Source organism: Garra rufa, chromosome 1, assembly GCF_049309525.1.
Source record: "Garra rufa chromosome 1, GarRuf1.0, whole genome shotgun sequence".
Classification (NCBI taxonomy): Eukaryota; Metazoa; Chordata; class Actinopteri; order Cypriniformes; family Cyprinidae; genus Garra; species Garra rufa.
Genome location: NC_133361.1, coordinates 52,384,534 through 52,409,779, shown reverse-complemented (window position 1 = coordinate 52,409,779; position 25,246 = coordinate 52,384,534). Strand labels below are relative to the sequence as shown.

The 25,246-nt window shown below is 37.7% G+C and overlaps 1 protein-coding gene across 1 annotated transcript in view; it reads left to right on the top strand.

Annotated features, from left to right (window-relative positions):
* Positions 1–261: 261 nt before the first annotated feature.
* ep300b (E1A binding protein p300 b) overlaps positions 262–25,246 on the top strand; it is a 53,768-nt gene continuing 28,783 nt past the window's right edge. The window contains exons 1-16 of the mRNA XM_073833141.1: positions 262–2,073; positions 4,978–5,561; positions 8,052–8,213; positions 10,762–11,002; positions 11,104–11,217; positions 11,827–12,054; positions 12,485–12,590; positions 12,675–12,806; positions 15,453–15,570; positions 15,835–15,922; positions 19,139–19,216; positions 19,333–19,421; positions 19,506–19,658; positions 21,476–21,934; positions 24,576–24,797; positions 24,883–25,048. Of these exons, the coding sequence (XP_073689242.1) occupies positions 1,980–2,073; positions 4,978–5,561; positions 8,052–8,213; positions 10,762–11,002; positions 11,104–11,217; positions 11,827–12,054; positions 12,485–12,590; positions 12,675–12,806; positions 15,453–15,570; positions 15,835–15,922; positions 19,139–19,216; positions 19,333–19,421; positions 19,506–19,658; positions 21,476–21,934; positions 24,576–24,797; positions 24,883–25,048 (3,034 nt within the window). The 5' untranslated portion in view covers positions 262–1,979. The remainder of the gene's footprint in view (positions 2,074–4,977; positions 5,562–8,051; positions 8,214–10,761; positions 11,003–11,103; positions 11,218–11,826; positions 12,055–12,484; positions 12,591–12,674; positions 12,807–15,452; positions 15,571–15,834; positions 15,923–19,138; positions 19,217–19,332; positions 19,422–19,505; positions 19,659–21,475; positions 21,935–24,575; positions 24,798–24,882; positions 25,049–25,246) is intronic.

Sequence of the window (25,246 nt, the reverse complement as noted above, 5' to 3'; positions counted from 1 at the left end):
ACAAGGTGGGCATCATTTTACCACTAGTGACTCCATCATCTGATGATGCTGGACCCCGTCTCGCACCCGCCCAGAACAGTCGCAACTCCGAAACAGTACGGAAACAGCACTGTCCGGGAAATCCCGATCGCCATCTCCCCCTCCACCCCCCTTTACTAATGTTACCGCACCTCCAACCTTCCCTCCCCCCAGCCAGAGGAGTAGAAACAACAAGCCGCCATTTTGTTTGTGCGGAGAGAGTGAAGGAGGCAGGAGCGACCGAAAAAAAGCCACTCGAGCGCCGACCACTGCGACTCTGAGCGCCGCCGGCTCCGTCCTCGCGGATCCAGACCGGATAAAACACAGTCCGGGCGATAAGCGGAGGCAGCGGAGGGAGATTATAGATTCTCCCGTGTGGAAATCAAAGAGCAGACTGGGTTTTCCTTTCTTTTGCTGTTCTTTTTTTAAACGAAGCGGAGAGGCGGAAGAGGGCAATACATTTAAACGAAGGGAAGCTCGTCAGGGGAAAAGGAAAATAACAGCGTCACGAAGTGGGAATATCTGTGAAATTACATCGCCGGTTGCTGGCGGACGACAGCGAAAGTGGGGAAAATTGCAGGAACTGTGCAAGACAACGGAGAAATTTAAAAGGGATGAACGCGCAGGGGGGTTCACAGCATCACAAAGCCTATGAAAGGGGTTTGAGGACCCCCAGATTTTGGGGGGTGCAGCTGGCAATCTCACCCGGATCGGCAGATGCTTCAGACCCCAAATATTACTGAAGCCCACCTCGGTTCGGTTCATGCTATTTTCGACCCGCTGCCTGTTCCTCTCGCTCTTTCTTAATGCTCCGCAAGGCTCTTCGTGCAGTGACAAATTATTCTTATTTGCTTGATGTGTCAGTGCATTGAAATACACGCATATGCATTGACCAACTTCACTCGATTCCCATTCTTTAGCCCGTGCACGGCGGACTGCACGACTGCGAGACAACATCCCCGTGCACTTCAGACGAACGACCGATTGCATACATGTTCTGTCCATTAGACGGACACTTTTGAAATCATTTCTTTGCATGCACGAGCTGTGCGCAGTGCAGGGTGGTCTTGTGAAGCAATGGTCATAACACTTTTAACTCGTGCAGTGGACACATTCACACAGAGGGCGCACGAACCATATTCAGATGTGAATGCACAATAAACCATTTAACTTGTCACTTTGAAGTGCTGTTGCAAAATATGCAAGTTGCTTGGAGTCGTCCAAAGTGGTAGCTCGTCATTACAGTCCTTGGATGCACATTTATCGTCTTATTTATTCTGCACAGAGAATGATGAAAGGAAACTTTTACATGCATATGATTGTTTAATTATATTGCCATTTTCAAGTATTTATTCGTTCTCTCCATCCATCCTAATTACTTGGGAGGAAATAAAGACATTGATGAAGGGGAATCAAACATCTGTGTCAATTCCAAGCAGCCTGGTGGACTTTTAATCTCTTAAATAAAGTGATGCTGGCTGAGAATCGCACATGCTACGATGCAAAGACAGACGTAATTGTGAATCTTGGTGTTTGCTCGTAAGCATTGCATGAAGCCGCACCGGAGCGAGTTCGGTTTCTCGTACACAACGCCTTAAAAAAAAAGCCAACACTTCAGCTCGCCGCCGACAATGGCGGAAAAGACGGATGCAAGCAGCGAGGATAAATCTCGGGAAAATTGCTCAGTCGCCGAGGAGGCTACGTGAGTTTGCGGCGAGCTTGCATGACCGCCTGTCCCTCCCTTCACCTCCTCCATTCGGAAACATACTTTGAGGAACTAAAGACTAGAAAATCTTAAAAGGGAGCATTAAAGGTGGACTGAACATTGAAGCATTGCATTGCATGCATGGTCCCATGAAAGGGAAACGGAGTTCGTGAACGAGGAGAGATTTCATCGCGACTGCACAGGAAGGGCTATCCTACGCGGGATATATGCTTTAACACTAAACCGGAGGAAAACTATGGCCGATAATGTGCTGGAATCCGGTCCGCCTTCAGCTAAGAGGCCTAAATTGTCTTCCCCGGCTCTGTCGGTCTCCGCGAGTGATGGAAACGGTAAATAATAATGTTTCATGCGCTGCGGTGTGCGGCGACTCTCACGCCGCTGTTTGCGTGCATGTATGAAAAACAGACACTCGACGTGTGTTTTCAAGAGCTTTCTTTTGTTGTATCTGTTTGCTTGCACCGTCCCCCGGTATTTAAATAACTTAGCAGCGATAGCTAGCAGGCTAAATTGCTCCGTGTTTTCATTTGAAGTTGATGAGGTGTGTTACAATATTGTTTGTGCGTGGTCATCTGAGTGTGCAAAATAGTATGCAGTGTTTTTCCGGGTGTGCGTTACACAAACTTTTCGCTTTGTTTGTCGTTATGAGCTGCGGTTGGTGTCAAAGGTTTATGAGGTGATGCATTTTGAGCTTGTCAGGGAAAGGAATACTCGACAGGAACATGTTATAAATCACGTCGTTTTACTGACACACGGTTGCGAGTTAAGTCTACAACACTTTGAGACGCCAGAGGTGTTTCTTTACATGTAGTGCGTACTACATAGTTGACAAACCAGTGTCTGCGAGTTTCTAAACAACACCAAGCAGCAGAAGCTACTTCATCTGTCTGGTTTCTCTGTATTTTAACCAGTTTAAGGCGGTTTGCTGGTCTTCTGAGAAGTGTCCAAGACCCTTCTAAAACTGTCTTGACCAGTTAAGACCAGCAAACCATTCTAGACTGGTTTATACAGCTTTTTACAGCGTGTAGAAGTGAAAGTCAAGTCATGTTGTCTGAACTCTAGTGGTCCGCCAGTACAGGTTTTTAAATGGCTGATGTTGATATCAACAAAGCAGATGCTGACTGTTGTGCTAATGTTATCTATCTATATGCATTTATAATTTCATAATCACAAGTAAGATGGATTTGAATTAGCACTTTATTTAATATATTATGTGACCCTGGACCATTAAATCATTCATAAGGGTCATTTTTTTTAAAATTGGGATTTATACAACATCCGAAAGCTGAATAAATAAGCTTTCCATTGATGTATGGTTTGTTAGCATAGGACAATATTTGTTCGATATACCACTATTTGAATATCTGGGATCTGAGGGTGCAAACAAATCAAAATATTGAGAATACGCTTTTAAATTTGTCCAAATGAAGTTCTTAGCAATGCATATTACTAATAAAAAAATAAGTTCAGATATTTACAGTAGGAGATTTACAAAATATCTTCACAGAACATGATTTTTACTTAATATCCTAATAATTTTTGGCACAAAATAAAGATGGATAATTTTGATCCATACATTGTATTGTTGGCTATTGCTACAAATATACCCATACTACTTATGACTGGTTTTGGGGCCCAGGGTCACACATTTATTTAATTAAAAAAGGTTTTAATAAATAAAGACAAGTTTGAGGAAATTGCGGTAAGTTGTGCCACTGTCTATGTTGTCATCAAGGCAATAAGAAATTAATATTTGTACAACTAATAAATCCCATTTAATTTTTTGCTGCACACTATCTGCAAATACCTAAAGATAAACCCATAAACAAGCCATAAGAAGTACATTTAGAAATATTCTATAGATGTGATGAAAGATTTATCATAAAATAGGCTAAATGCTGTCACTTTTCTCATTTGCTTCTTTTAAAAATGTGAATGAATAAAAAAAAAAAAAACTCTTGAGTATAAATTGAGGGGGCGGTAGTCTCACCTGTCCATAAAAATAATTAAATGTAGACATTAAAACCGATAAAAATTTGAAAAACACTTTGTTAAATCATTTTGTTAAATGAGCATGTTTGGTTGATGGTCTATGACCATAATCTTGAATTAAAATCCTAATATTATCTGTTTAAGTGCTCAGATGATATGTGACCCTGGACAACTAAACCAGTCATAGGGGTCAGTTTTTCTTCAGCTTTCCTTCAATGTATGGTTTGTTAGGATAGGACAGTATTTGGCCAAGATACAACTACTTGAAAATCTGGAATCTGAGTGTGCAAAAAAATCTAAATACTGAGAAAATCGCCTTTAATGTTGTCCAATTGAAGTTCTTAGCCATGCATATTACTAATCAAAAATTAAGTTTTGATATATTTACAGTAGGAAATTGACAAAATATCTCAGTGGAATGTGATCTTTACTTAACATCCTAATGATTTTTGGCATACAAGAGAAATTTATAATTTTGACCCATACAATGTAATTTTTGGTTATTGCTACAAATATACCTGTGCTACTTAAAACAGGTTTTGTGGTCAAGGGTCACATATATCGATCTATCACTAATGTGAAGGCCACACTCAAAAGTTTGCATGCTTCATATTTAGAGTATGTTGCGTTTATTAGTTGGTTGATGTGTTGCTGTTATCAGGACCTGCCATTATGTAGGAAAAGGCCCCCATTTTGTCCCACCGCTTGTCCATTGTTATGCCATGCCATGTGTTTTTTATTAGTATGAACCATTAGGACATGCACACCGGCTCTACTGCATACTGCCCTCCTGTGAGCCCATAATCTCAGTCTTTCTCTCATCACGAGAGCTGCAGTAAACTGTTGCATGAGATTCGCTCAGTCGCGCTTTGGTCAATTTATCTAGATGTCCTGCTGCAGAGTAATGGATGAACCCATGGATTGTCCAGGCCAACTAATCTCCAGAAGTATTGAAATTCGTGTTAGTCGTGTTTTAGTATTACTTGGTCTCATCTAACTCAAATTTTTATCTCAAGCAAACTTGTATAGGTTTTTAAATGTCTCTTTTATACTATTTCAACTTGTTATCCGCCAAGGAAACTGACATGGTGTTTAAACATCAACAAATTCAATCTAGAAACTCACTTGTTTTTTTTTGGCTGTGGCTTTGCTGGACGCATTATTATGGATACATTATTCTCTAATGTATCTCGTTATTCTGTGACTAACAAGCTGATAAAAGTCTCTTCTCCCCTTTCTTTTAGATTTTGGCTCTCTATTTGACCTGGAGCATGACCTCCCGGACGAGCTCATTAACTCCTCTGACCTGGGCCTTCCTAACGGGATGGACCCTGGCCAGTTACACACCAGTCTGGGTGGAGGAGGGATGTCGGGCCCTCTGGGCGGCTCGGGCCAGGACACAGCGGCCAAACACAAGCACCTATCAGAGCTCCTCCGCCCTGGCGCCCCTCCATCCACCTCCACAGCCGCCGGCAACCCCGGTAACATGCCCTCCTTGGGGATGATGGGAGGTCTGAGCGGCACCTCGGTTACTCAGGGACTGGGTGGCCCTCAACAGCAGCAGCCTGGCATGATGCCGCAGCCTGGCATGGTGGCGGGACTGAACCGGGGCATGATGGGCGCCCAGAAAGGGAACGGACAGCCGCAGAGCATGATGGGAGGGCAGATGATGAATGGTGCGCCTAGAATGGGCTACACCAATGTGAACATGAATGCGGGCATGGTTGGGAACGGGAACATGCTGCCCGATGCTCTGCAGCAGCAAAACGCAGGGCAGCAGATGGCACAGGCGGCAATGAGACCACAGCAACCAGGAGCAGTGAACAAGGTAACGTGTGAACAGATCAGAGTGTCAATATAATAATTCTGTGTGCATCCATGCACCTAAACCAATAAACGGCATGCAAAATGGTTTTGCTTCAAGCTTTAAGGTTAACTTGAAATGTTTTATCTCTCAAAATACATCTATGAACTGATGTGTTTTTGAGTGCAGGAGCTATTTAATTTGGGGACAGTAAGATTTAATTCTTTTTTTTTAAGAATTATGTGTCCCCAAAACCAGTCATAAGGGTCATTTTAGCTGAATGAATACACTTTCCAGTGATGTATGGTTTGTTAGGATAGGACAATATTTGGCTGAGATGCAACTATTTGAAAATCTGGAATCCGAGGGTGCAAAAAAATCTAAATACTGAGAAAATTGCCTTTAAAGTTGTCCAAATGAAGTTCTTAGCAATTCATATTACTAATCCAAAATTAAGTTTTGATATATATTTGGTAGGAAATGTACAAAATTTCTTCATGGAACATGATCCTTACTTAATATCCTAATGATTTTTGGCATAAAAGAAAAGTCGATCATTTTGACCCTTACAATGTATTTTTTGGCTATTGCTATGAATATACCTGTGCTACTTAAGACTGGTTTTGTGGTCCAGGGTTACATATATATTTTTTAATTCATCAAAGATTGATTTGAATGTAATATATTGTTATAAAAATTACATGTAAAGTAAATGCTGTTCTTTTGAACTTTTCTATTTAAGAAAAAAAGAATCACGTTTCCACAACTGTTTTCAACATTTTAGATGATAAGAAATGTTTCTTCAGCAGCAAATCAGCATATTAGAATAATTTCTTAAGAATCATGTGACTCTGAATACTTGAGTAATGATGATGATAAATGCAGCTTTGCCATCAATGGAATATTTAACATTTAAAAAAAAAAAAAGTGTGTATATGTATGTATATATGTACAAAATACCTTCATGGAACATTAACTTTACTTATTATCCTAATGATTTTTGCCATAAAAGAAAAATCTATAATTTTGACTCATACAATGTATTTTTGGCTATTGCTACAAATATACCCGTGCTACTTAAGACTGGTTTTGTGGTCCAGGGTCACATATGTTGCAATACAGTGTTATAAAATTATATTTAAAATAAATGCTGTTCTTTTTTTTTTTTTTTTTTCTATTCAAGAATTCTGAAAAAAGACTAAAGATGATGGATGAAAATTCAGCTCTGCCATTTTATATTTCAAGATATCTTAAAATGAAAAGCAGTTATTTGAAATTGCAATAATATTTTACAATATTACTGTTTTCACTGTATATTTGATCAAATAAATACAGCCTTGGTGAGCATAAGAAACTCAAAGGTATACAAATCTTACTGGCCCCAAACTTTTGAACAGCAGTACTTATAAATAGATATAAATAATTATATAATAATTATTCATTACAACAAATATGCATACTTTATTATTTTTATTTTAAACAAACATGAGAGTTGCTTTTCATTAGACAATTTTTAATGTTTTTATTTATTTATTTATTTTATTTTATTTTTTTTAAAAGTGCAAGCCCTACTAAGCCCTTCTGTCCCAACTTCCTGTTTCAACATTTTTGAAACTATTTTTTGGAGCGAAAAGTACACTGACAACAAAAAGCGCAATGTTCTGATCAGTCCCGGGCCCAGACTTTATGGCTAAGTTGCTTTAGCGAGTACCTAATATTTAATATTAAAGGTCAAACGAAAAGTTCTCAGGATTTATGACTTTTAAAGGCCAAGTTTTCCTATTTTCTGACTTTATAACTTGTAAAATGACTGATGTTGTGTTTATTGTTGGTTGCTTGATTTTAAAAACTAAATTAGAAAAAAATCTGGGTTTCATCATTTGAATAGACAAATCTGATTAGTTGTGTTCAATATATTCCCCAGCTAAAAACACAATCAGTTGTTCATTTTTTGTTTAGGAAGAGATCAGGTAGTGAAATAGACTAATCAACTGAGAAAAGAAATATCTTCTGATGTTTCTTTGGTTTGAATGTGATATGATGTGATCCTTCACACAAAAAACAGACCTCCGTTTGAAAAACCTTCTCTACTCCCTCGTACGAGGAACTGTGCGCACCATTTTGTTGATTCACAGGCGATTGCACAACCTGGACCGCAGGAAATGGGCAGAAAAAAGAGGGAATGACATTTGCTTTTTTGTTTTTGCTGGGTTCTTCTAGATTTTTAGCAGCTGTTTTGAGGTTCATTTTGCGGAATTGATACCGCGGTGTCACTAACATTAAATTAACGTGGTGAGTAAACGATGAGAACGTGAGAGTCAAACAGGCTGAATGATTGATTCACATCTATTGATGTTCATTTTCTTGTTTTGCTGTTATTATTCTCTCAATATTTTTTTTTTCAGCTCATCTTTGATGGTTAATGACTCTGCCCAGGATGACGAATCAGATTCTGTCATAACTGAAATGTTTGAGACTGATATACTAGCTTAAATTTGTGTTTTTTTCTCTCAGATGGGAATGATGGGTGCTCCAGGCCCCTACGGTGGTTCGTATGGCCAGTGTGGAGGACAGTCTCTTGGGCCTCAGCTCCAAAACAAAGCGGGTCAACCCAACAGCATTAACCAGTTCAACATGGACAAGAAACCTCAGCATGGGCAGACCATGGGTGGCATGGTGAGAGAACTACTGTATATAGAAAACTTTCCTGACCCTCTCTGAATGAAGAGATTTGATTCCTTCTCTAACTGGCCACCAAGAGCCTTCCGTTATCATTTCCCCTCAGACCTCATCCAGTGGTTCATCCCACAGGCACAGAAATTGTTGATTGATTATTTATGGGTTTCTGCAGATTTCTGCACAATTTGAAAGGCTGTTATTTATGAAATTCCACACATCGCTAAACCCATTTTCATTTAGTTTTAATCTTGAAAATGCTTTGAATAGTGATAAAATTCATAGTCTGTACTGCCACTAAAAATACTGGACTCACTGGACTGACAGTCAAAATATTTGTAATTTTGTGTTGTTTTGAATTTATAGGCCAAGTTTTCATATTTGTAGATGTTATAACTTGGATAAAATGACTTATGTAGTGTTTATTGTTGGTTGCTTGATTGATTTAAAAACTAAATTCGAGAAAATCTGGGTTTCATCAAGTTATTCTGAATGCATTCCCCTCCTTTAAAGACACAATAATTTGTTCATTTTATGTTTAGTAAGAAATCAGGTAGTGAAATAGACAATTCAACTGAAAGAAATAGAGAAAATGCCCCCCCCCCCAGTTTAGTGTTAATTTCGTTGACAAATAATTGTCATAATTTTCATCAACAGAATTTTTCACTGACGAAAACAAGACTATAACGAGATAACTTGTTCGGAATGACAAAAGCTATAATAAAAATCTAATTGACGTTTTTGTCAAAGAATAAAAATGAGACGGAAATATTAGCGAGGGACGATTTTGGAAGAGATCAAGTCATAAAACGTTAAAAAAATGCCATAAAATGTCAACATCTGGGAGTAAGAGAAGAGCAGACATTTATAAATTTGAAAAGCGTGACGACGAGTTTTATTTTTCATCGCGTCTTATCACACACAAACAGAGAAATATGCACAAAATTGTCAGTTTTGACGAGTATTCACATAAACTCACTCGGTTACGTCTTAAGTGATTGTAAACCGTTTGGAGCATATTGTATCCATGCATCTGGTTTTAAAGGGACAGCTGCCTAATTTAGTAACAACACAAAAAAAGTGAAAATCGCTTACTGCTCTTGACTGAATCACTTTAGTGGCCCTAATAAGGATTATTCTAAATGTAATTTATGTAAATTAAAATGTCTGCTTGAAAGAGTGAAGAATTTTGTAAGCATGTTTTTTATAAAGAATGCATATTATATAACCATTGATATTCTAATTAATAGGTTAATAGATCAGTAGATGTTTTTGTTCAGGAATATATAATGGCTTTGGAAATTTGACTAAAACTAGACTAAAACTGAAACAATTCAGGTGACTAAAATATGACTAAAACGAAATGGCATTTTTGTCAAGAGGCTATGACTAAAACTAAATTTAAAATTTGCTGTCAAAATTAACACTGTTCCAGTTAATGCGTATATAAGCGATTACACTAACTTATGCAAGTTAGCGTGACCTTATATCTAAAATAGTCTGGCAAAGTTTTTTTAACTAAGATTTTTCATGTTTTTTTTAAAGAAGTCTCTTTTGCTCACCAAGTCTGCATTTATTTGATCCAAAGTACAGCCAAAACAGTCAAATTTTTACAAATATTTGTACTATTTAAAATAAGTTTTTGAATATATTTTAAAATGTAATTATTTCTGTGTTTAAAGCGAAGTTTCAGCGTCATTACTCCAGCCTTTAGTGTGACATGATTTTTCAGAAATCGTTCCAATATGCTTTTCTGAATTCATTGATGAATGGAAAGGTCCAAAGATCAGCATGTATCTTAAATAAAAAAATCTTTTGGTACATTTTTACACTATACCATTCAAGCTTGGAGTCAGTATCATTTTATTTGAATTTTTATAGAAATGAATACTTTTATTTAGCAAGAATGCTTTAAATTAATCAAAAGTGATTATAAAGACATTTTCTAATGTTACAAAAGTTTTCTATTTTAGATAAATGCCGTTATTCTGAACTTTCTATTCATCAAAGAAACCTGAAAAAATTCTACTCGGCTATTTTCAACAGAATAATAAGATCAAATGTTTTTTGAGCAGCAAATCAGAATATCAGAATGATTTCTGAAGGAGCAAGTAATGATGCTAAAAATTCAGCTTTGGAATCACAGGAATAAATTCCATTTTAAAATATATTCAAAATAGAAAAACAGTTATTTTTAAAAATTTTACTGCTTTTGCTGTACGTTAGATCAAATAAATGCAGGCTTGGTGAGCAGAAGAAAAAAATATTAATCTTACTGTTCAAAAACTTTTCACTGGTAGTGTATGTGCACTCTCAAGCTGATTTTTATGCAATAACATGTATATTTTCAGGGACAAGGTCTTCTCAGTAAAAATATGCCAAAAATTTTATGCTTGAATTCATATCTCAAGCTTAAATGCATATCAAAGTTACAGTTATCCAATCTGGTAAAGTTTCAGTTTCAGCTAATTTTCTAATCTTTAACACTCTGCGGCAGTAAGAACATGAAATCTTGCCCCTTGAAAACCCTCTTTCTGTCTGTCTCTAGCAGAGCTCAGGTGTGGTGGGTGGCGTATCGGGCCCAGGCGGGGCGGCGGCGCCTCCTGCAGCGGACCCGGAGAAGCGTAAACTCATTCAGCAACAGCTGGTGCTGTTACTTCACGCTCACAAGTGCCATCGCAGAGAGCAGGCCAACGGAGAGGTCCGCCAGTGCAACCTGCCCCACTGCAGAACCATGAAGAACGTCCTTAATCACATGACTCATTGTCAGGCCGGCAAATCCTGCCAGGGTGAGAATGGCCACCGATTTGTTCTCTCATTCAAAATCTTTTATTTTTGCAACTCATAAACAAGACGATACAACATCTTAAATGCGTGTGTTCCTCTGCAGTGGCTCACTGCGCGTCCTCCAGGCAGATCATCTCTCACTGGAAGAACTGCACGCGGCACGACTGTCCCGTCTGCCTGCCGCTGAAAAGCGCCGGAGACAAAAGAAACCAGCAGTGTGAGTTAATGTGCTCAAATGCTTCTCATCCTTTCTCCTGTCCAACACAAAAGAAGCTATTTGAACTTAAACTGTAAAATGAAACAGCACTGTCAAATTCTGTCATTAATTACTCACCCTCATGTCGTTCCAAACTTGTAAGACCTGCGTTCATCTTTAGAACACAAATGAAGATATTTTTGATGAAATTCAAGAATTTTCTGACCCTCAATAGACAGGATGGGTCCTACCACATTCAAGGTCTAGAAAGGTACCAAGAACATCTACAAAATAGTCCATGTAACATCAGTGGCTCAACTGTAATTTTATGAAGCTACGAGAATTACTTTTTGTTCACAAAAATGTTGATGTTCTTGGTCTCGAACGTGTCCGTTGCGTTGCTGTTTATTCAGGGTCAGAAAGCTCTTGTATTTCATCAGAAATATCTTAATTTGCGTTCCGAAGATGAACAAAAGTGTTACAGGTTTGGAACGACATGAGGGTGAGTAATTAGTGACAGAAATTCTATTTTTCAAAGACATAATCTTCTTTTATACTAAAATACTACAATATTAACACACATTCTAGTATTTAAAGGGAATTGTTTGATATCTCATCCTTTCTCTCTAGCTCTGCTGGGAAGTGCTGGGATGGGTATGGGTGGTCCATTAGGTGGATCGTTACCCGGTGGCCAGCCTTCAACACCAAATATAAACCCACCCAGTCAGATTGACCCAAGCTCTATTGAAAGGGCATATGCCGCCCTTGGACTCACATACCAGGGCAACCAGGCATCCAATCAGAATCAGCAGACCTCTGTACCTGCTCAATCCGGCATGAGGACGCTTAACAATATAGGTGAGAGTTTCAATTAGATGTAGTCTCTGATTACATGTGTATCCACTAAAGTTATTGGTAAAATTGTGTTTTACAAGTGTTAGTGTAGAACAGACAATTTACACCATTTACTAAAGGATCAGACTGATAAAGCTCATCTGATTTCGAAAAATTAGTAATTCAATACAACATACATGTAGTTTTGGGGAATTTGGGGAAAATTTTAAATGTGATTGCAATTAAAATCCAAACCTGTAAGACCTTCGAACACAAATTAAGATATTTCGATGAAATCCGAGAGCTTTCTGACCCTGCATAGACGGCAATACAACTGACCCGTTCAAGACCCAGAAAGGTAGTAAGGACATCGTTAAAATAGTCCATGTGACATCAGTGGTTCAACCGTAATGTTCTGAAGCTATGAGAATACTTAAACTGTGTGCCCCAGCAGGTGGGAACTCAATGGGAGTGAATGGTGGAGTCGGCGCTTCGATGGCGAACCAGCATCCAGGAATGCTGCCTGACGGCATGCTGCACAGGAACATGACGGCTCAGAGGTACTGGACGTCGCTGCGGCTCAATGGACCAGGCCTATTTTAAATGAAAGCTTTGTTAATGTTTGATTTGTCTTTCTCTTGCAGTCTGATGAATGACGCCTCTGGTGTTGGTAGCATGGGTTCTGGAGCAACAGCCGCTCCCCCCTCTGCAGGAATGAGGAAGAACTGGCATGAGGACATCACACAGGACCTCCGCAATCACCTCGTACACAAACTGTGAGTGATATGCTAACACACAGGATGTCATTTTATACATCTATTATTAGAAATGGATGTCGAAAGATCCGAAGTACACTATATTGGCCTTCTAATGAACAGGTTTGACTGATTTAGTAATTTTCATGAGTACAAATCTTAATGTTTAAGCATATAATGATGTTCTAGGGGATTGTGGTGTTCTAATTTTACAGCAACAGTTTTGACGGGACCCTCTTCAATTCTAACATGACAATGTCTCTGTGTATAAGGCAAGGTTCAAAAAGAAATGATTGGTTTAGTCAGTGTGGAAGAACTTGACTGGTCTGCAGAAAGCCAAGTGCTAATCCAAGCTGAACGCCTCTGGTGTGACTTTAAAAACACAGCAATGACTTGTACATACACTATATGGACAAAAGCATTGGGACACCCTCTACCTTAGAACAGAAAATGGCACTTCCAAAACCGTGGCAACAAAGATGGAAACACATGAATTGTATTTCCGTCTCTGTTGCAACAGTTTTGGATTTGTCAAAAATGACTGTACACATAGTTACAAGTCATTGGTGTTTGGTGATGAGTTTTTAACTCAAGTCTGCATTTAAAGTCACTCCAGAGATGTTTAACTGGGATTAGGACTTAGCTTTCTGCAGACCAGTCAAGTTCTTCCACACTGACTGAATCAATAATTTCTTTATGAACCTTGCCTTATACACAGAGACATTGTCATTTGTACTCATGGAAATTACTACAATAGTCAAACCTGTTCATTAGAACGGCTGTCCCAATACTTTTGGCAATATAGTGTATGATTGGGAGTTTTAAATTTATGATAAATTAATATGAATGAAGTAGTGCTAACGCTGTATAATTACTAGTTACTAGTAGACATTCCTGTTTAATCACTGTATTCAGCTGTACTAGCTGGCGGTTTACACTCTGCACTCTCATTGGCTGTCGGCCGATTGACATTGCTTCTCATTTGCTTAAAGATCACTAAAACACTCACTGTTGCTTGTCATCAGAAAGCACCAACTCTCATTGAAAATTGAATGACTTTAGGTTGTTTTATATACAGTCAAACCAAAATTTATTCAGACACCTATAACCTTTCTCACACAGTTTATTCGCTGTAATTTAGAAAATGGTAAAAAAAAACATAACAAGAAGTCAGGGTTAAACTCTGTCAGAACAAATTCGTCTTGATAATGCCATCCTTCTGTTAGACTGTCTCACAAATGAATTAGGTTGAAAAGCTATCAGCAGTCAGCTGTTAAATTTAAGTACACAATTAGATAATACCAATTTAGGTCAACCAATTACCAAGCAATGCTTAATTTTGTTCAGTCTGTGGTGCAAAAAGGTCGCATTGGCAATTAAAGAAAAAACACTTAAGCAAAACCTGGTCAGGTCAAAGTGTCTGAATAATTTTTGCTCCCAAATTTGTATCAGTTTTACTGGTAGTCCACTGTATTTTCGAATTTTTGGGTATACTTTGTCACAGTTTACTTTATTTTGCTATCCTCACTTACATAAATGAAGTAGTTTCCTGCACCGACTAATAATTAAAAAAAAATTATATCTGGTGTCTACATATATACATATATGTGACCCTGGAGCACAAAACCAGTCTTAAGTCGCTGGGGTATATTTGTAGCAATAGCCAAAAATACATTGTATGGGTCAAAATTATAGATTTTTCTTTTATGCCAAAAATCATTAGGATATTAAGTAAAGATCATGTTCCATGAATATTTTTTGTAAAATTCCTACTATAAATATATCAAAATGTAATTTTTGATTAGTAATATGCATTAAGAACTTAATTTGGACAACTTTAAAGGTGATTTTCTCTGTATTTTGATTTTTTTGCATCCTCAGATTCCAGATTTTCAAATAGATGTATCTCGGCCAAATATTGTCCTATCCTAACAAACCATACATCAATAGAAAGCTTATTTATTGAACTTTCATATGATGTATACATCTCGTTTTGTAAAATTTAACCTTATGACTGGTTTTGTGGTCCAGGGTCACATATATAATAGAAAGTTCAAAAGACTGCATAGAAATCTTATGTAACATTATAATTGTCTTTACTGGCACTTTTGATCAATTTAATGTGTGGAAAAAAAAGTAGTAATTTCTTAAAATAAAATTTTTACATCGTTACAAATGCATCTATTTATACTTGCATATTTTAATAACACTTTTTTTAAATATAACATAAAAAAGATACATTAAATTAACATTAACTGAAATAAAATGTCCAAACTTTTTATTTTAGCTATCAGGGCAACATTTCTAATTTTCAAGCAGATGTGCTAAAATAACTAAATACAAAACTGAAAAAAAAGCATAAAAAAAATGTGTAGACAAAAATAAAACACAGCAAAATTACTGAAACTTTGACTGAAATGAAAAAGAAAATAGAAAATACAGAAATAAAACTTTCAAAGGATTCGTAAAAACTATAATAGAATCTCAGTGATACTGAAATGGCACTAATTTAATACTGATTGCTCTTTTTGAGAATCACTCTGCATAAAATGATTTAAAATCATTTTCTAGTTATCACACACAACTTGAAAGTCAAACATAAGGTGCTGTTTAAATTCGTAAACTCACTCTGTTACATGTTGTGTGTGTGTGTGTGTGTGTGAGTAGTGTGCAGGCTATCTTCCCCACTCCAGACCCTGCAGCACTGAAAGATCGGCGGATGGAAAACCTTGTAGCTTACGCTCGCAAAGTGGAGGGCGACATGTACGAATCTGCAAACAGCAGGGTAAGAAAATGCTTGCAGTCTCATGTCTGTGGATTAAATTTGGTAAATATCTAAGTGATTCCTCACATTGTACCCATGACGCAGCTGTCACAGTCTATTGTTGGACACAGCGCTGGAAAACCTCGTCCTAACCAGACGTGATACGTCCATTTATTTTTCTGTCTTGGCTAAAAGCTCCATGAAAAACACTTTGAACCGAAACACTGAACATGTTTAAAACAAATTGTAAGACTGATAGTCCTCCTGAATGTTTATCTCTTCCAGGCGGAGTATTACCACTTGTTGGCGGAGAAGATTTATAAGATTCAGAAGGAGCTGGAGGAGAAGAGGAGAACCAGACTGCAGAAGCAGGGTATGATGCCAGCTCAGCCTGGCATGCCCAACAGTGCTCTACCTCAAGCACCAGCAGGCATGAATCAGGCACAGCCGCCCAGTACGTACACATACACACCTGCATGTACTGGAAATAAAGAAATGGTTCACACAAAAATCACAAATTTGCTGAAAGTTTACTCATCCTCAGGCCATCCGAGCTGTAGAGTTTCTTCATCAGAACAGATCTTATTTAGCCTTACATCACTTGCTCACCGATGGATCCTCTGCAGTGAATGGGTGCCCTCAGAATGAGAGTTCAAACAGCTGATAAAAACATCATAATAATCCACACCACTCCAGTCCATCAGTTAACATCTTGTGAAGCGAAACGCTGTTTGTCTGTAATCATGGTTGCAACTGTTAATGCACAATTGCCATTTTAGATTGACAAACTGTAATATTGCATAAGATTTTCATTTGAACTGGAAGCATAATTCCAGGCTAATCGCTGCCATTTTTAAAGCACAATGCAAAAACGCGACACTTCACTGAACGCTCTTTAATCGGAAGTGAGAAACCCGGCGGGAGAGCGTGCGCTTGCTTACAACCCGCCAAAATAAAAGCTTGGTAATTTAGGTTTGAAAATGATGAAAATTCACATAAAAAAGTAAATATTATCATTCTATTTTTAGCTTTGCTGTAAAATAATAGTATTTGTTTTATTTAATACTCTCTTTTTATTTAAAAACATAACATTATTAACACACTTTATTATTTTGTTTTATTAAAAAAATAAATAAATAAAGCCCAGTGATGATATTATCACTATTATTAATTCATTTTTTTGGAGATATTTAATGGGTGTGAGGACCAAACCAAATCTCCATGTACTCTTATGAAAAACTAGGCTAAAAAACTTATGAGCACTACTGGTTATGGCATTTTAACTTTAAACTGTCACTTCTGGCCAAAATACCAGTTCATAATCCATAATAACGCTTCCTCCAGTGAAACAGTCTGTTGTCTTCTCACATCAAAATCCACTTACATGTGTCACCAACATCCACTGACTGTTTTCATTTGCAAATAGTGCTTGATATGAACATATTTCTTTCCTGATTTAGATAAGACACATTTTCACTGGAGGAAGCAATGTTATGCATCGTTGACCTGTATTTTATCTGGAAGCAATGGTTTAGTGCAGGTCATATGGTATGTTAAAGTATCCTAATATTGTGTCGGAGTTTTAATGCATCTAAGGTCAGAAAACATTGCCATTTTTCTCAGAATATACATTTAATACGTTTATATTTTGCAATGATTTCCAAATGATTCGTTCGAAGCAGTTCTGAGGTTAAGGTCTATAAACCCCTCCCTTCTGTAAGCCTACTCTGCTTTGATTGGTCAGCTGGCCGAGTCTGTTGTGATTGGTCTTTCCCGTTCCGTATGCAAAGCAAGCGAATCGTGCCTACAGCTAAAGTTTAGCTGCTAAACTTTACACTTCTTCATGAAACGGTAATGAAGGATTCCGAGTGCCAATATCGATTCGTAAATCCCAATCGATCAATTAGTCTATGCTGTTTGTTTTTGGTTGATAAATGAACGGTACATAATGCGTCTCCCATCCAATAAATCGCAATAGGCTAAACTTTGTGTTACTTTTGATATGAAAAAGTCTCAGATTTCAATTTCTGTCTTATTTCGTTAGGAAATTCAAGCAATAATCAATAAGCAATAATTTTCAATCTATTGAAAATTTAATTGTTGTGGTTTGGAGACACTTGCTGGTTCAAACAAATAAGGTATGGACTTGTCTTTCATTGACAAGCGTTTAGCAAATCTCTGGTTGAACTCGCCAAGATTAGAGAAGCAGCTCTCTGTAAAATGACCAGTGTTGCGAAAAGTTACTTTTAGTCGTGATGCATTACAATATCTAATATAATTAATTACGTTCCTTGGTTACTTTTTATGGAAAATAGTGCGTTGCGTTACTTTTACGTTACTTTTTAAATCTGGGCAGTGTTCGCTTTGCTTGCTTTAATATAAAAAGTTCTATTTTTGGCAAACATTAAAACCATTTCATAGCAAAAGCTAGCAGGTAAAATAAATTCACATCTGCAAAGTGAACCGCAGAAAAAAACTCTCTTCAGCAATAATAAAAATTATTTTGAGTAATTTTTGCTTAGTATGGTTGCACTGGATCGTTAAATGTCAGAAGCAAAGATACTGGTTAATAAAATGGAATTAAATACACAGTTGCATTCCACTGTATTTATTCATTTCGAGGAATACTGACTGAGTGAGATGAATTATTATAGAATAAATGTAAACATGCATTAAAGTAACATCTTACCCCCGATTTCTGTTCAACATGGGGACAGGAGAACTGGGGAAAAAGTAACTGGCGTTACTTATTTGTAAAAGTAACTCAGATATTTTCTTGTAAATTAAGAAGTAATGCGTTACTTTAATAGTTACTTGAAAAAAATAATCTGATTACGTAACTCGGGTTACTTGTAATGCGTTACCCCAACACTGAAAATGACAAGCACACAACAAAAGGTTCGAATTGTATTCCTGTGGTATTGTGGGAAAAAAAAAAAAAAAAAAAATTAACCACTGATTCTTGACATCATCATCTTTTAACAATGGAAAAACAAAAGAAACTTGCTTTCATGCTGCAGCACACAGCGTCTTCTCGACATGATATAAACACTAACTACCGGAAGTGTTTGTGGGCTGGTCAGAGTATTCGTATTTTGGATGGGGGGGGGGGGGGGATTATGCTAATATGTTACCTAGTGACGTATATCGGTAACAGGCAAAAGATTCGAAAATATGACGACTTGTTAAGCCGGCTCAAAGTTGACAAAAAAAAAAAAACATTGTTTATTATAAACACAGATTTTCAGTTGTGTTGGTTACTTGTGGATTATTTTAATGTTTTTATCAGCTGTTTGGACTCTCATTCTGATGGCACCCATTCAGTGCAGATGATCCATTGGTGAGCAAGTGATGTAATGCTAAATTTCTCCAAATCTGTTCTAATGAAGAAACAAACTCATCTTGGATGGCCTTAGGATTTGTACATTTTCAGCAAACTTTCATTTTTGAGTGAACTATTTCTTTCAATTTAATCCAAACGTCTTCAAGCGCGCACACGCGCACACACACACACACACACACACACACACACACACACACAGTTAAATCAGTTTTTGCCATTTGTGAGGATTGTTCTGTTTTTTCCTAGATGGTCCCCTTTCAGATCCGTCCCTAGTTCAGGCCACTGGACCCACTCAGATGGTCAGCCGCATGCAGAATCCTGCTGGTATGGCACACTCACTAAATGGTCTGTAGTTGAAGCAATTTTTTTGAACATCTATAAATAAATTGCTATTTTTGTGTTTTTCTTATTTTTGTAACTTTTGTTTAACTCTTGTGCAGGTATGAATCAGTTTCCCCAGGTGGGGATGCAACAGCCAATGGCGCAAAGGGCAACTCCGCCCCTGCCGATGGGAGCAAACCTGAATCAGGTAAAAATTTTGTATGACCTGAAGAGGGACGACTAATTTAAATGATTTAAGTGTTTATTCAGAGTCTTTATTGTATATTTTTAGATGAGTATGCAGGGAACACCTCGAATGACTCAACCCAACGTACCCCAGTTACAAAACCAGTACATGCAGAACCAGTTTCCAGGCACGGGTGCCGGACTGGGACAAGGTGCGGTCGGCCTGAACCAACCTGCAGGGCAGGGAGCCATGCAACAGGTCAGCTATTAAAACATTCATAACGTATTACTCAGAGCAGCTTGTTGTCTCTAATGCATCGAATATGCTTCATCTTTTGGTGGCTAAAAGAGTGAAAATTTTTCTATTGTGAAAGACAATATGACTGATGTGAATGAATGAATATAAATGACTAATAATTTTAGAAAAAGTGCTGTTTTGATGAGATTTAAAGAGAAAGTTGACCCAAAAATAAAATCATTAATTACACAATCTCATGTCGTTCAAACCTGTAAGACTGTCATTCATCTTCAGAACACAAATTAAGATATTTTTGATGAAATTCAAGAGCTTTCTGACCCTGCATAGACAGCAGCGTAACACTTTCAAGGCCTAGGAAGTTAGTAAGGACATTTTTAAAATAGTCCATGAGACATCAGTATTCCAAACGTAATGTTATGAAGCTACAAAAATACTGTTTGTGTGCAAAGAAAACAAAAATAACTTTATTTGACAATTTCTTCTCAGTCTTTGATGTGCGTTTTGATGTGACTAAAACAAAAAAGCCACATTAAGCCACTGTAAGAATATACTAAGTAAGGAATAATTGTTGTTGACAGGGCGTTGAATTCTTGGAAAATAATGCACACCCGAGGTGGTGTTGCATTGTTTTCGTTGAATTCAACGGGCCAAAGTCAATTATTCTGCTTATACTACGGTAACCACCCCTCAAGACATCGATCAAATGATATATTTCAAGACATTCGTCCATTTTTTTTGTCCTTAAAACATTGTTGTGAGTAAGATTAATTTTTTACGCAGCTCATCCAATGCCTTTGTTACTAATTCCAAAACGTCATTTTAGCCCTAGTAATGATGAAGTTTAGACAGACAGGCAGACAGACGACAAGAGAGAGGGAGAGAGATAAAAAGGAAATAATCTGTTGTTTTTATCCTATTGTTTACTGTTGTGGGTTTTGGTGATTTCACTGTTTTGGGCTGTAAGGACCTTTGAAATAACTAAAATCGTGTGGCGAAGTGATATAGACATGTAATGCGGCCAAGAGCTGCCTGGAACAACGTTCGCTGTGTGTTTCCCTGAAAATAATACACACCTTTCGAACGTTCGTCAGCCAATCAGATTTAAGCATTCAACAGCCCCGTAGTGTAAAGTGAATTGCTGAATCACTTAAACGGATTCTTTGAAATCACAGAAATGCCCGTGATGTATACTTAGGTTGTGTTCACACTTGTCATGTTTGTTTCGATTAAAACAAACTCTGGTGCGATTGCTCTGTTAGTACGGTTCGTTTGAGTAAGTGTGAACGCTGCCATCTGAACTCTGTTGCGCACCAAACAAGCGGACTGAGACCACTAAAAAGTCTCGATCTGCTTCCAAGCGAATTCTGGTGCGGTTCGAATGAAATATGAATGCAACACAGACCAAATACTTCTAAACAAACCAATAACGGGAAGGGACACGACGGGGACAAGCGGTGTATCCAAAACAAAACGAGAAGAGGGCAAACGTAGTGCAATGAGGAGGTAAAGTGCCTTGTATGAGCACTTTGTGAGTTCTCAGGTGGTGAAAATAAAATCATATGCATGCAGGAATGAGCGCGTTTAGTCTAGCAGTACACGTCATTCAAACTGTCCAATCCGGTTGTGAATGTATCACTATGCCCTTAGGTGTGGTATCTTTAGGTTCGCTGTCAAAAATGCCAGTGTGAACGCTAAGCGGACCAGGACCAAATGTATCATTTTCCTTTTTGGTCCGAACCAAACAAACCAAACTATAAGTGTGAACACGCCCTAAGTCTCATTTTTGTTTGTTGACTTTTTTTTTTTTTCTCTCTCAGAATCAGATGCCCACTCCACCATCACTGGGAGTCAGTAGTCCAGTAGCTCAAACCCAGGCGCCAGTCTCGGGCTCCGCAGCCGCTGTCGGCCCTCAGGGGCCTCCGTCCAACCTCCCCCCACCTGCTCCGCAGCCCGGACTGCATGCGCACTGTCCTCCCTTACGCCAGAACTCCCCTTCTCCTGCACGCAGCCTCACCCCTACCCCTACCCCGCACCAAACGCCCCCGCAGTTGCCGGGTAACCAGACTCCCCAGCCCCACACCCCCACTTCTTCGACCACTATGGCCCCACCTGCAACGCAGCTGCCCCCGATGGCACAGGGGGTGGGCTCCGAAAAAGCCAGTCAGCTACAGCAGCCGTCGCATGGGGGCGGAGCCGCTGGAGGCCCCCAAACAGGGCTAGCGTCATCTGTGCCTTCCCAGAATGCACACGGTCTTTGTGCACACCCACGCACTCCTGTAAGTATCACAATTGAGAATGTATTTGTTTTGTATGTTTTTGTTTATGCCTTCACATCGACTCATAAGTTGACTGTCACTGAAGAGCCAAAAATAAGAATTCTGTCACTAATTACTTACCCTCATGTCATTCTAAACACACATTAAGATACTTTTGATGAAATCCAAGAGCTTTCTGACCCTGCATAGACAGCAACGCAACTGACACATTCAAGATCCAGAAAGGTAGTAAGGACATTCTTAAAATAGTCCATGCAACATCAGTTTAACCTTAATTTTATGATAACAATATATTCTTCAGTCACTGCAGAGCATCCATGTATTGTTTTTGTTTGGGGCCCTATGGTTTCCGTGATGCACAAAACACTAATGGAATCATAAAAATGAAGTTTACAGATTAATGCTAAATAGAATTTGGCAAAATTTGGATGAATGAATCAAAAGTAGGGCTATACATTTATTCAAATCACTTAAAAAAAAAAAAAAATAATAATAATAATCATGTATTTAAATATAAAGCACAAAGATGTTTGCATGTCTGTGTGAATGAGAATATATTTCTCAAAGTAATAACAATAATAATACAGTGTTATTTTTTTTAAATTTAATTATTAATCTAAACTCTAAACCCTTGTTGTGCACACTGTTTTTCCACAAATCAAATTAAATGTGAACAATTAATTTGATTACATTTTAAAAGATTCAGTTGTTTTATGCACTAATTTTGCCTTTTGATAATGTTTTAAATATTACACGGATTCATAAAAAATGAATTTCTGAAGGGAAAAAACATTTGTTACATTTGTTTTAATATATTATAAAATTAAGACTGTATGAATTTAATTGATTAGACATTCTTTTTGATTACTAAAATGTATCAAAATGATGCAAAATAATAAATAAATAAAGTGAAACAAAACGAAGCAAAGCTTTTTTTGGAAAATAAATTGTGGTTAAAATTTTATGAATAATTGGTTAGACATCCTTTTTCATTTATTAAAATTAGATTTATCCATAAACAGAATGCAGACAAATTAAAATGGAAAACAGAGAATAAAAAAAAAAGAAGATAAAACTGATTTCTTACAACCAAGGATGCTTTTAAACTTTAAAAAGATCTCTTAATCTGCTGTGTTTTTGCTTTTCTTTCATGCTCGATTCATATTGCTGCTTTGGTGGCTTTTTCTTATGAGTTTCTTATTTGGTTGTTCTCTTACCGTACTGTTTTGTGTTGGCTATTCCTTCAGATTTTTTTTGCTTTTTTGGGGTATTTCTTCCATATTCTACGCTTCTGTACTTGGGGTTTCCTGCTGATTGTTGTTTCTCAATGGCTGTTGTCTTATTCCACTGTTCCTTTTTTCTATACTTTCTTCTGACAAGTGTTTCTATACTTTGTATGTTACTTTTTTGTTTGCCTTTGACTGTTCTCTTTTATTCTGCTCGTTTATTTTTATAGGCTGTTCTTTCTGATTTTTGTTTACCTTTGGCAGTTCCTTTTAAATTTTGTTAGCCCTTGGCTGTTCGCTTTTGTTTAGCTTTTTTTAAATAGGCTTTTCCTTCTGATTCCTTCAGAGAACAGCCATTGGCTGTTCTCTGTTACTCTGCTGTTTCTTGGCGGTTCCTTCTTTTTGCCATTGGCTGTTTTATTTTGCTCTGCTGTTCTTTACTGACCTTTTCTGACATTTATTTTGTTTCCTGGTTAGCTCTAGTACAGTTTTTACTAGCTGTTTCTATTGCTGATAAATTTGTTTGTCATTGGCTGTTCTGTATTACACTGCGGTTTTTGACTATTCCTTTGGCTGTTTTCTCGTACTCCTTTTCTGTTACTTTTCTGTTCTACTCTGATGCTTATTTTCGCTATTAGATCTTATGGTACTGTTTTTTTCCCTTTCTTTTTATAGGCTGTTCCCTTTAATTTTTGTTCTCCTTTGGCTGTTCTTTTTTTATTCTGCTTTTTTTTTTATACACTGTTCCTTTTGTTCTTTGTTCGCCTTTGGCTGTTCACTTTTATTGTGATTTTTTTTTTTTATAGGCTGTTCCTTCTGATTTTTGTTCTCCTTTGGCTGTTCTCTTTTGTTCCGCTCTTTTTTTTTTTTTATAGGCTGTTGCTTCTGATTTTTGTTTGCCATTGGCTGTTTTGTTACTGTTATCTTGCTGTTTCTTACTATTTATTTTGTTTCCCGGATAGCTTTTACAATACTGTTATTTATATATCTTTTTAGCTGTTAATCCTGATTTTTGTTTGCCATTGGCTGTTCTCTAATACGCTGGTGTACTCTACTTTTCTGTTTTTCGCTATTAGAGCTTATGGTACTGTTTTTTTTGTTGTTGTTTTTTAGCACCTGTTACTTTGATTTTTGTTTGCCGTTGGCTGATTGTTACTCACTTGTTTTGACACTCTTATTAGCTCTTAAGCTACAGTTTTTTTTGTTGTTGTTGCTGGCTGTTCTCATTCACTCTACTCTGTTTTATTTCTCATTGGCTGTTCTCTCTATCTCTTGCACCTTTTTGTCTATTCCTCCCCCATTTTGTTTGTTGTTTTCTCTTAACTCTTAATAAGCGGTTTTGTTTTGGCTGTTCCTTTTTGTTTTTGTTTACCATTGGTTGATCTGCTAATCTGCTGTTTTGTCCCACCCCTCAGCTATCTCAGAAGTCGTCTGTGACGGCGGACGGTCAGGCCTCAACTCCTGCGTCGGACAGCAGTGCTGACCCTAGCTCGCAGCTGACATCATCCGAGCCCACCGCCCCACTCGAACCCAAAACTGAGGTCAAGGAAGAGGAGGATGAGAATGAGACAGAGGAGAAGGCCTCAGGGAAAATGGCCGCCATGCAGACTGAGATTAAGAGCGAGGAGAAACCAGAGGTGAGTAGGAAAAGTTCTGAGACTGGTCCTTTCTTTTCATTCTACATTTCAATTCCATCTTACCTTATTTTGATTGCTCTGCCAGATAAAGAAAGAGGAGCCTGCAAGCGATGAATGTAAGACAGAGCCAATGGAAACATCAATTGGGTCGACAGCCGAGGACAAGAAACCGGAGGTCAAAACCGAACCCAAAGAGGAAGAGGCTGCGGGAGCAAACAGCACTCCCGCAAACACACAAAGCAAGAAGAAAGGTAAAACTTTTCTGTGAAACTCACACGGTTTTAAAGATGCATTTTACACTAATCACTTTTGGGGTACAGGTTAAATCTTTACCTTTAAAGTGATAGTCGACCCAAAAATGAAAATTCTGATATTGGTTACTCACCCTCACGTAGTTTCAACTCCGTAAGACCTTCATTCATCTTCAGAACATAAATGAAGATATTTTT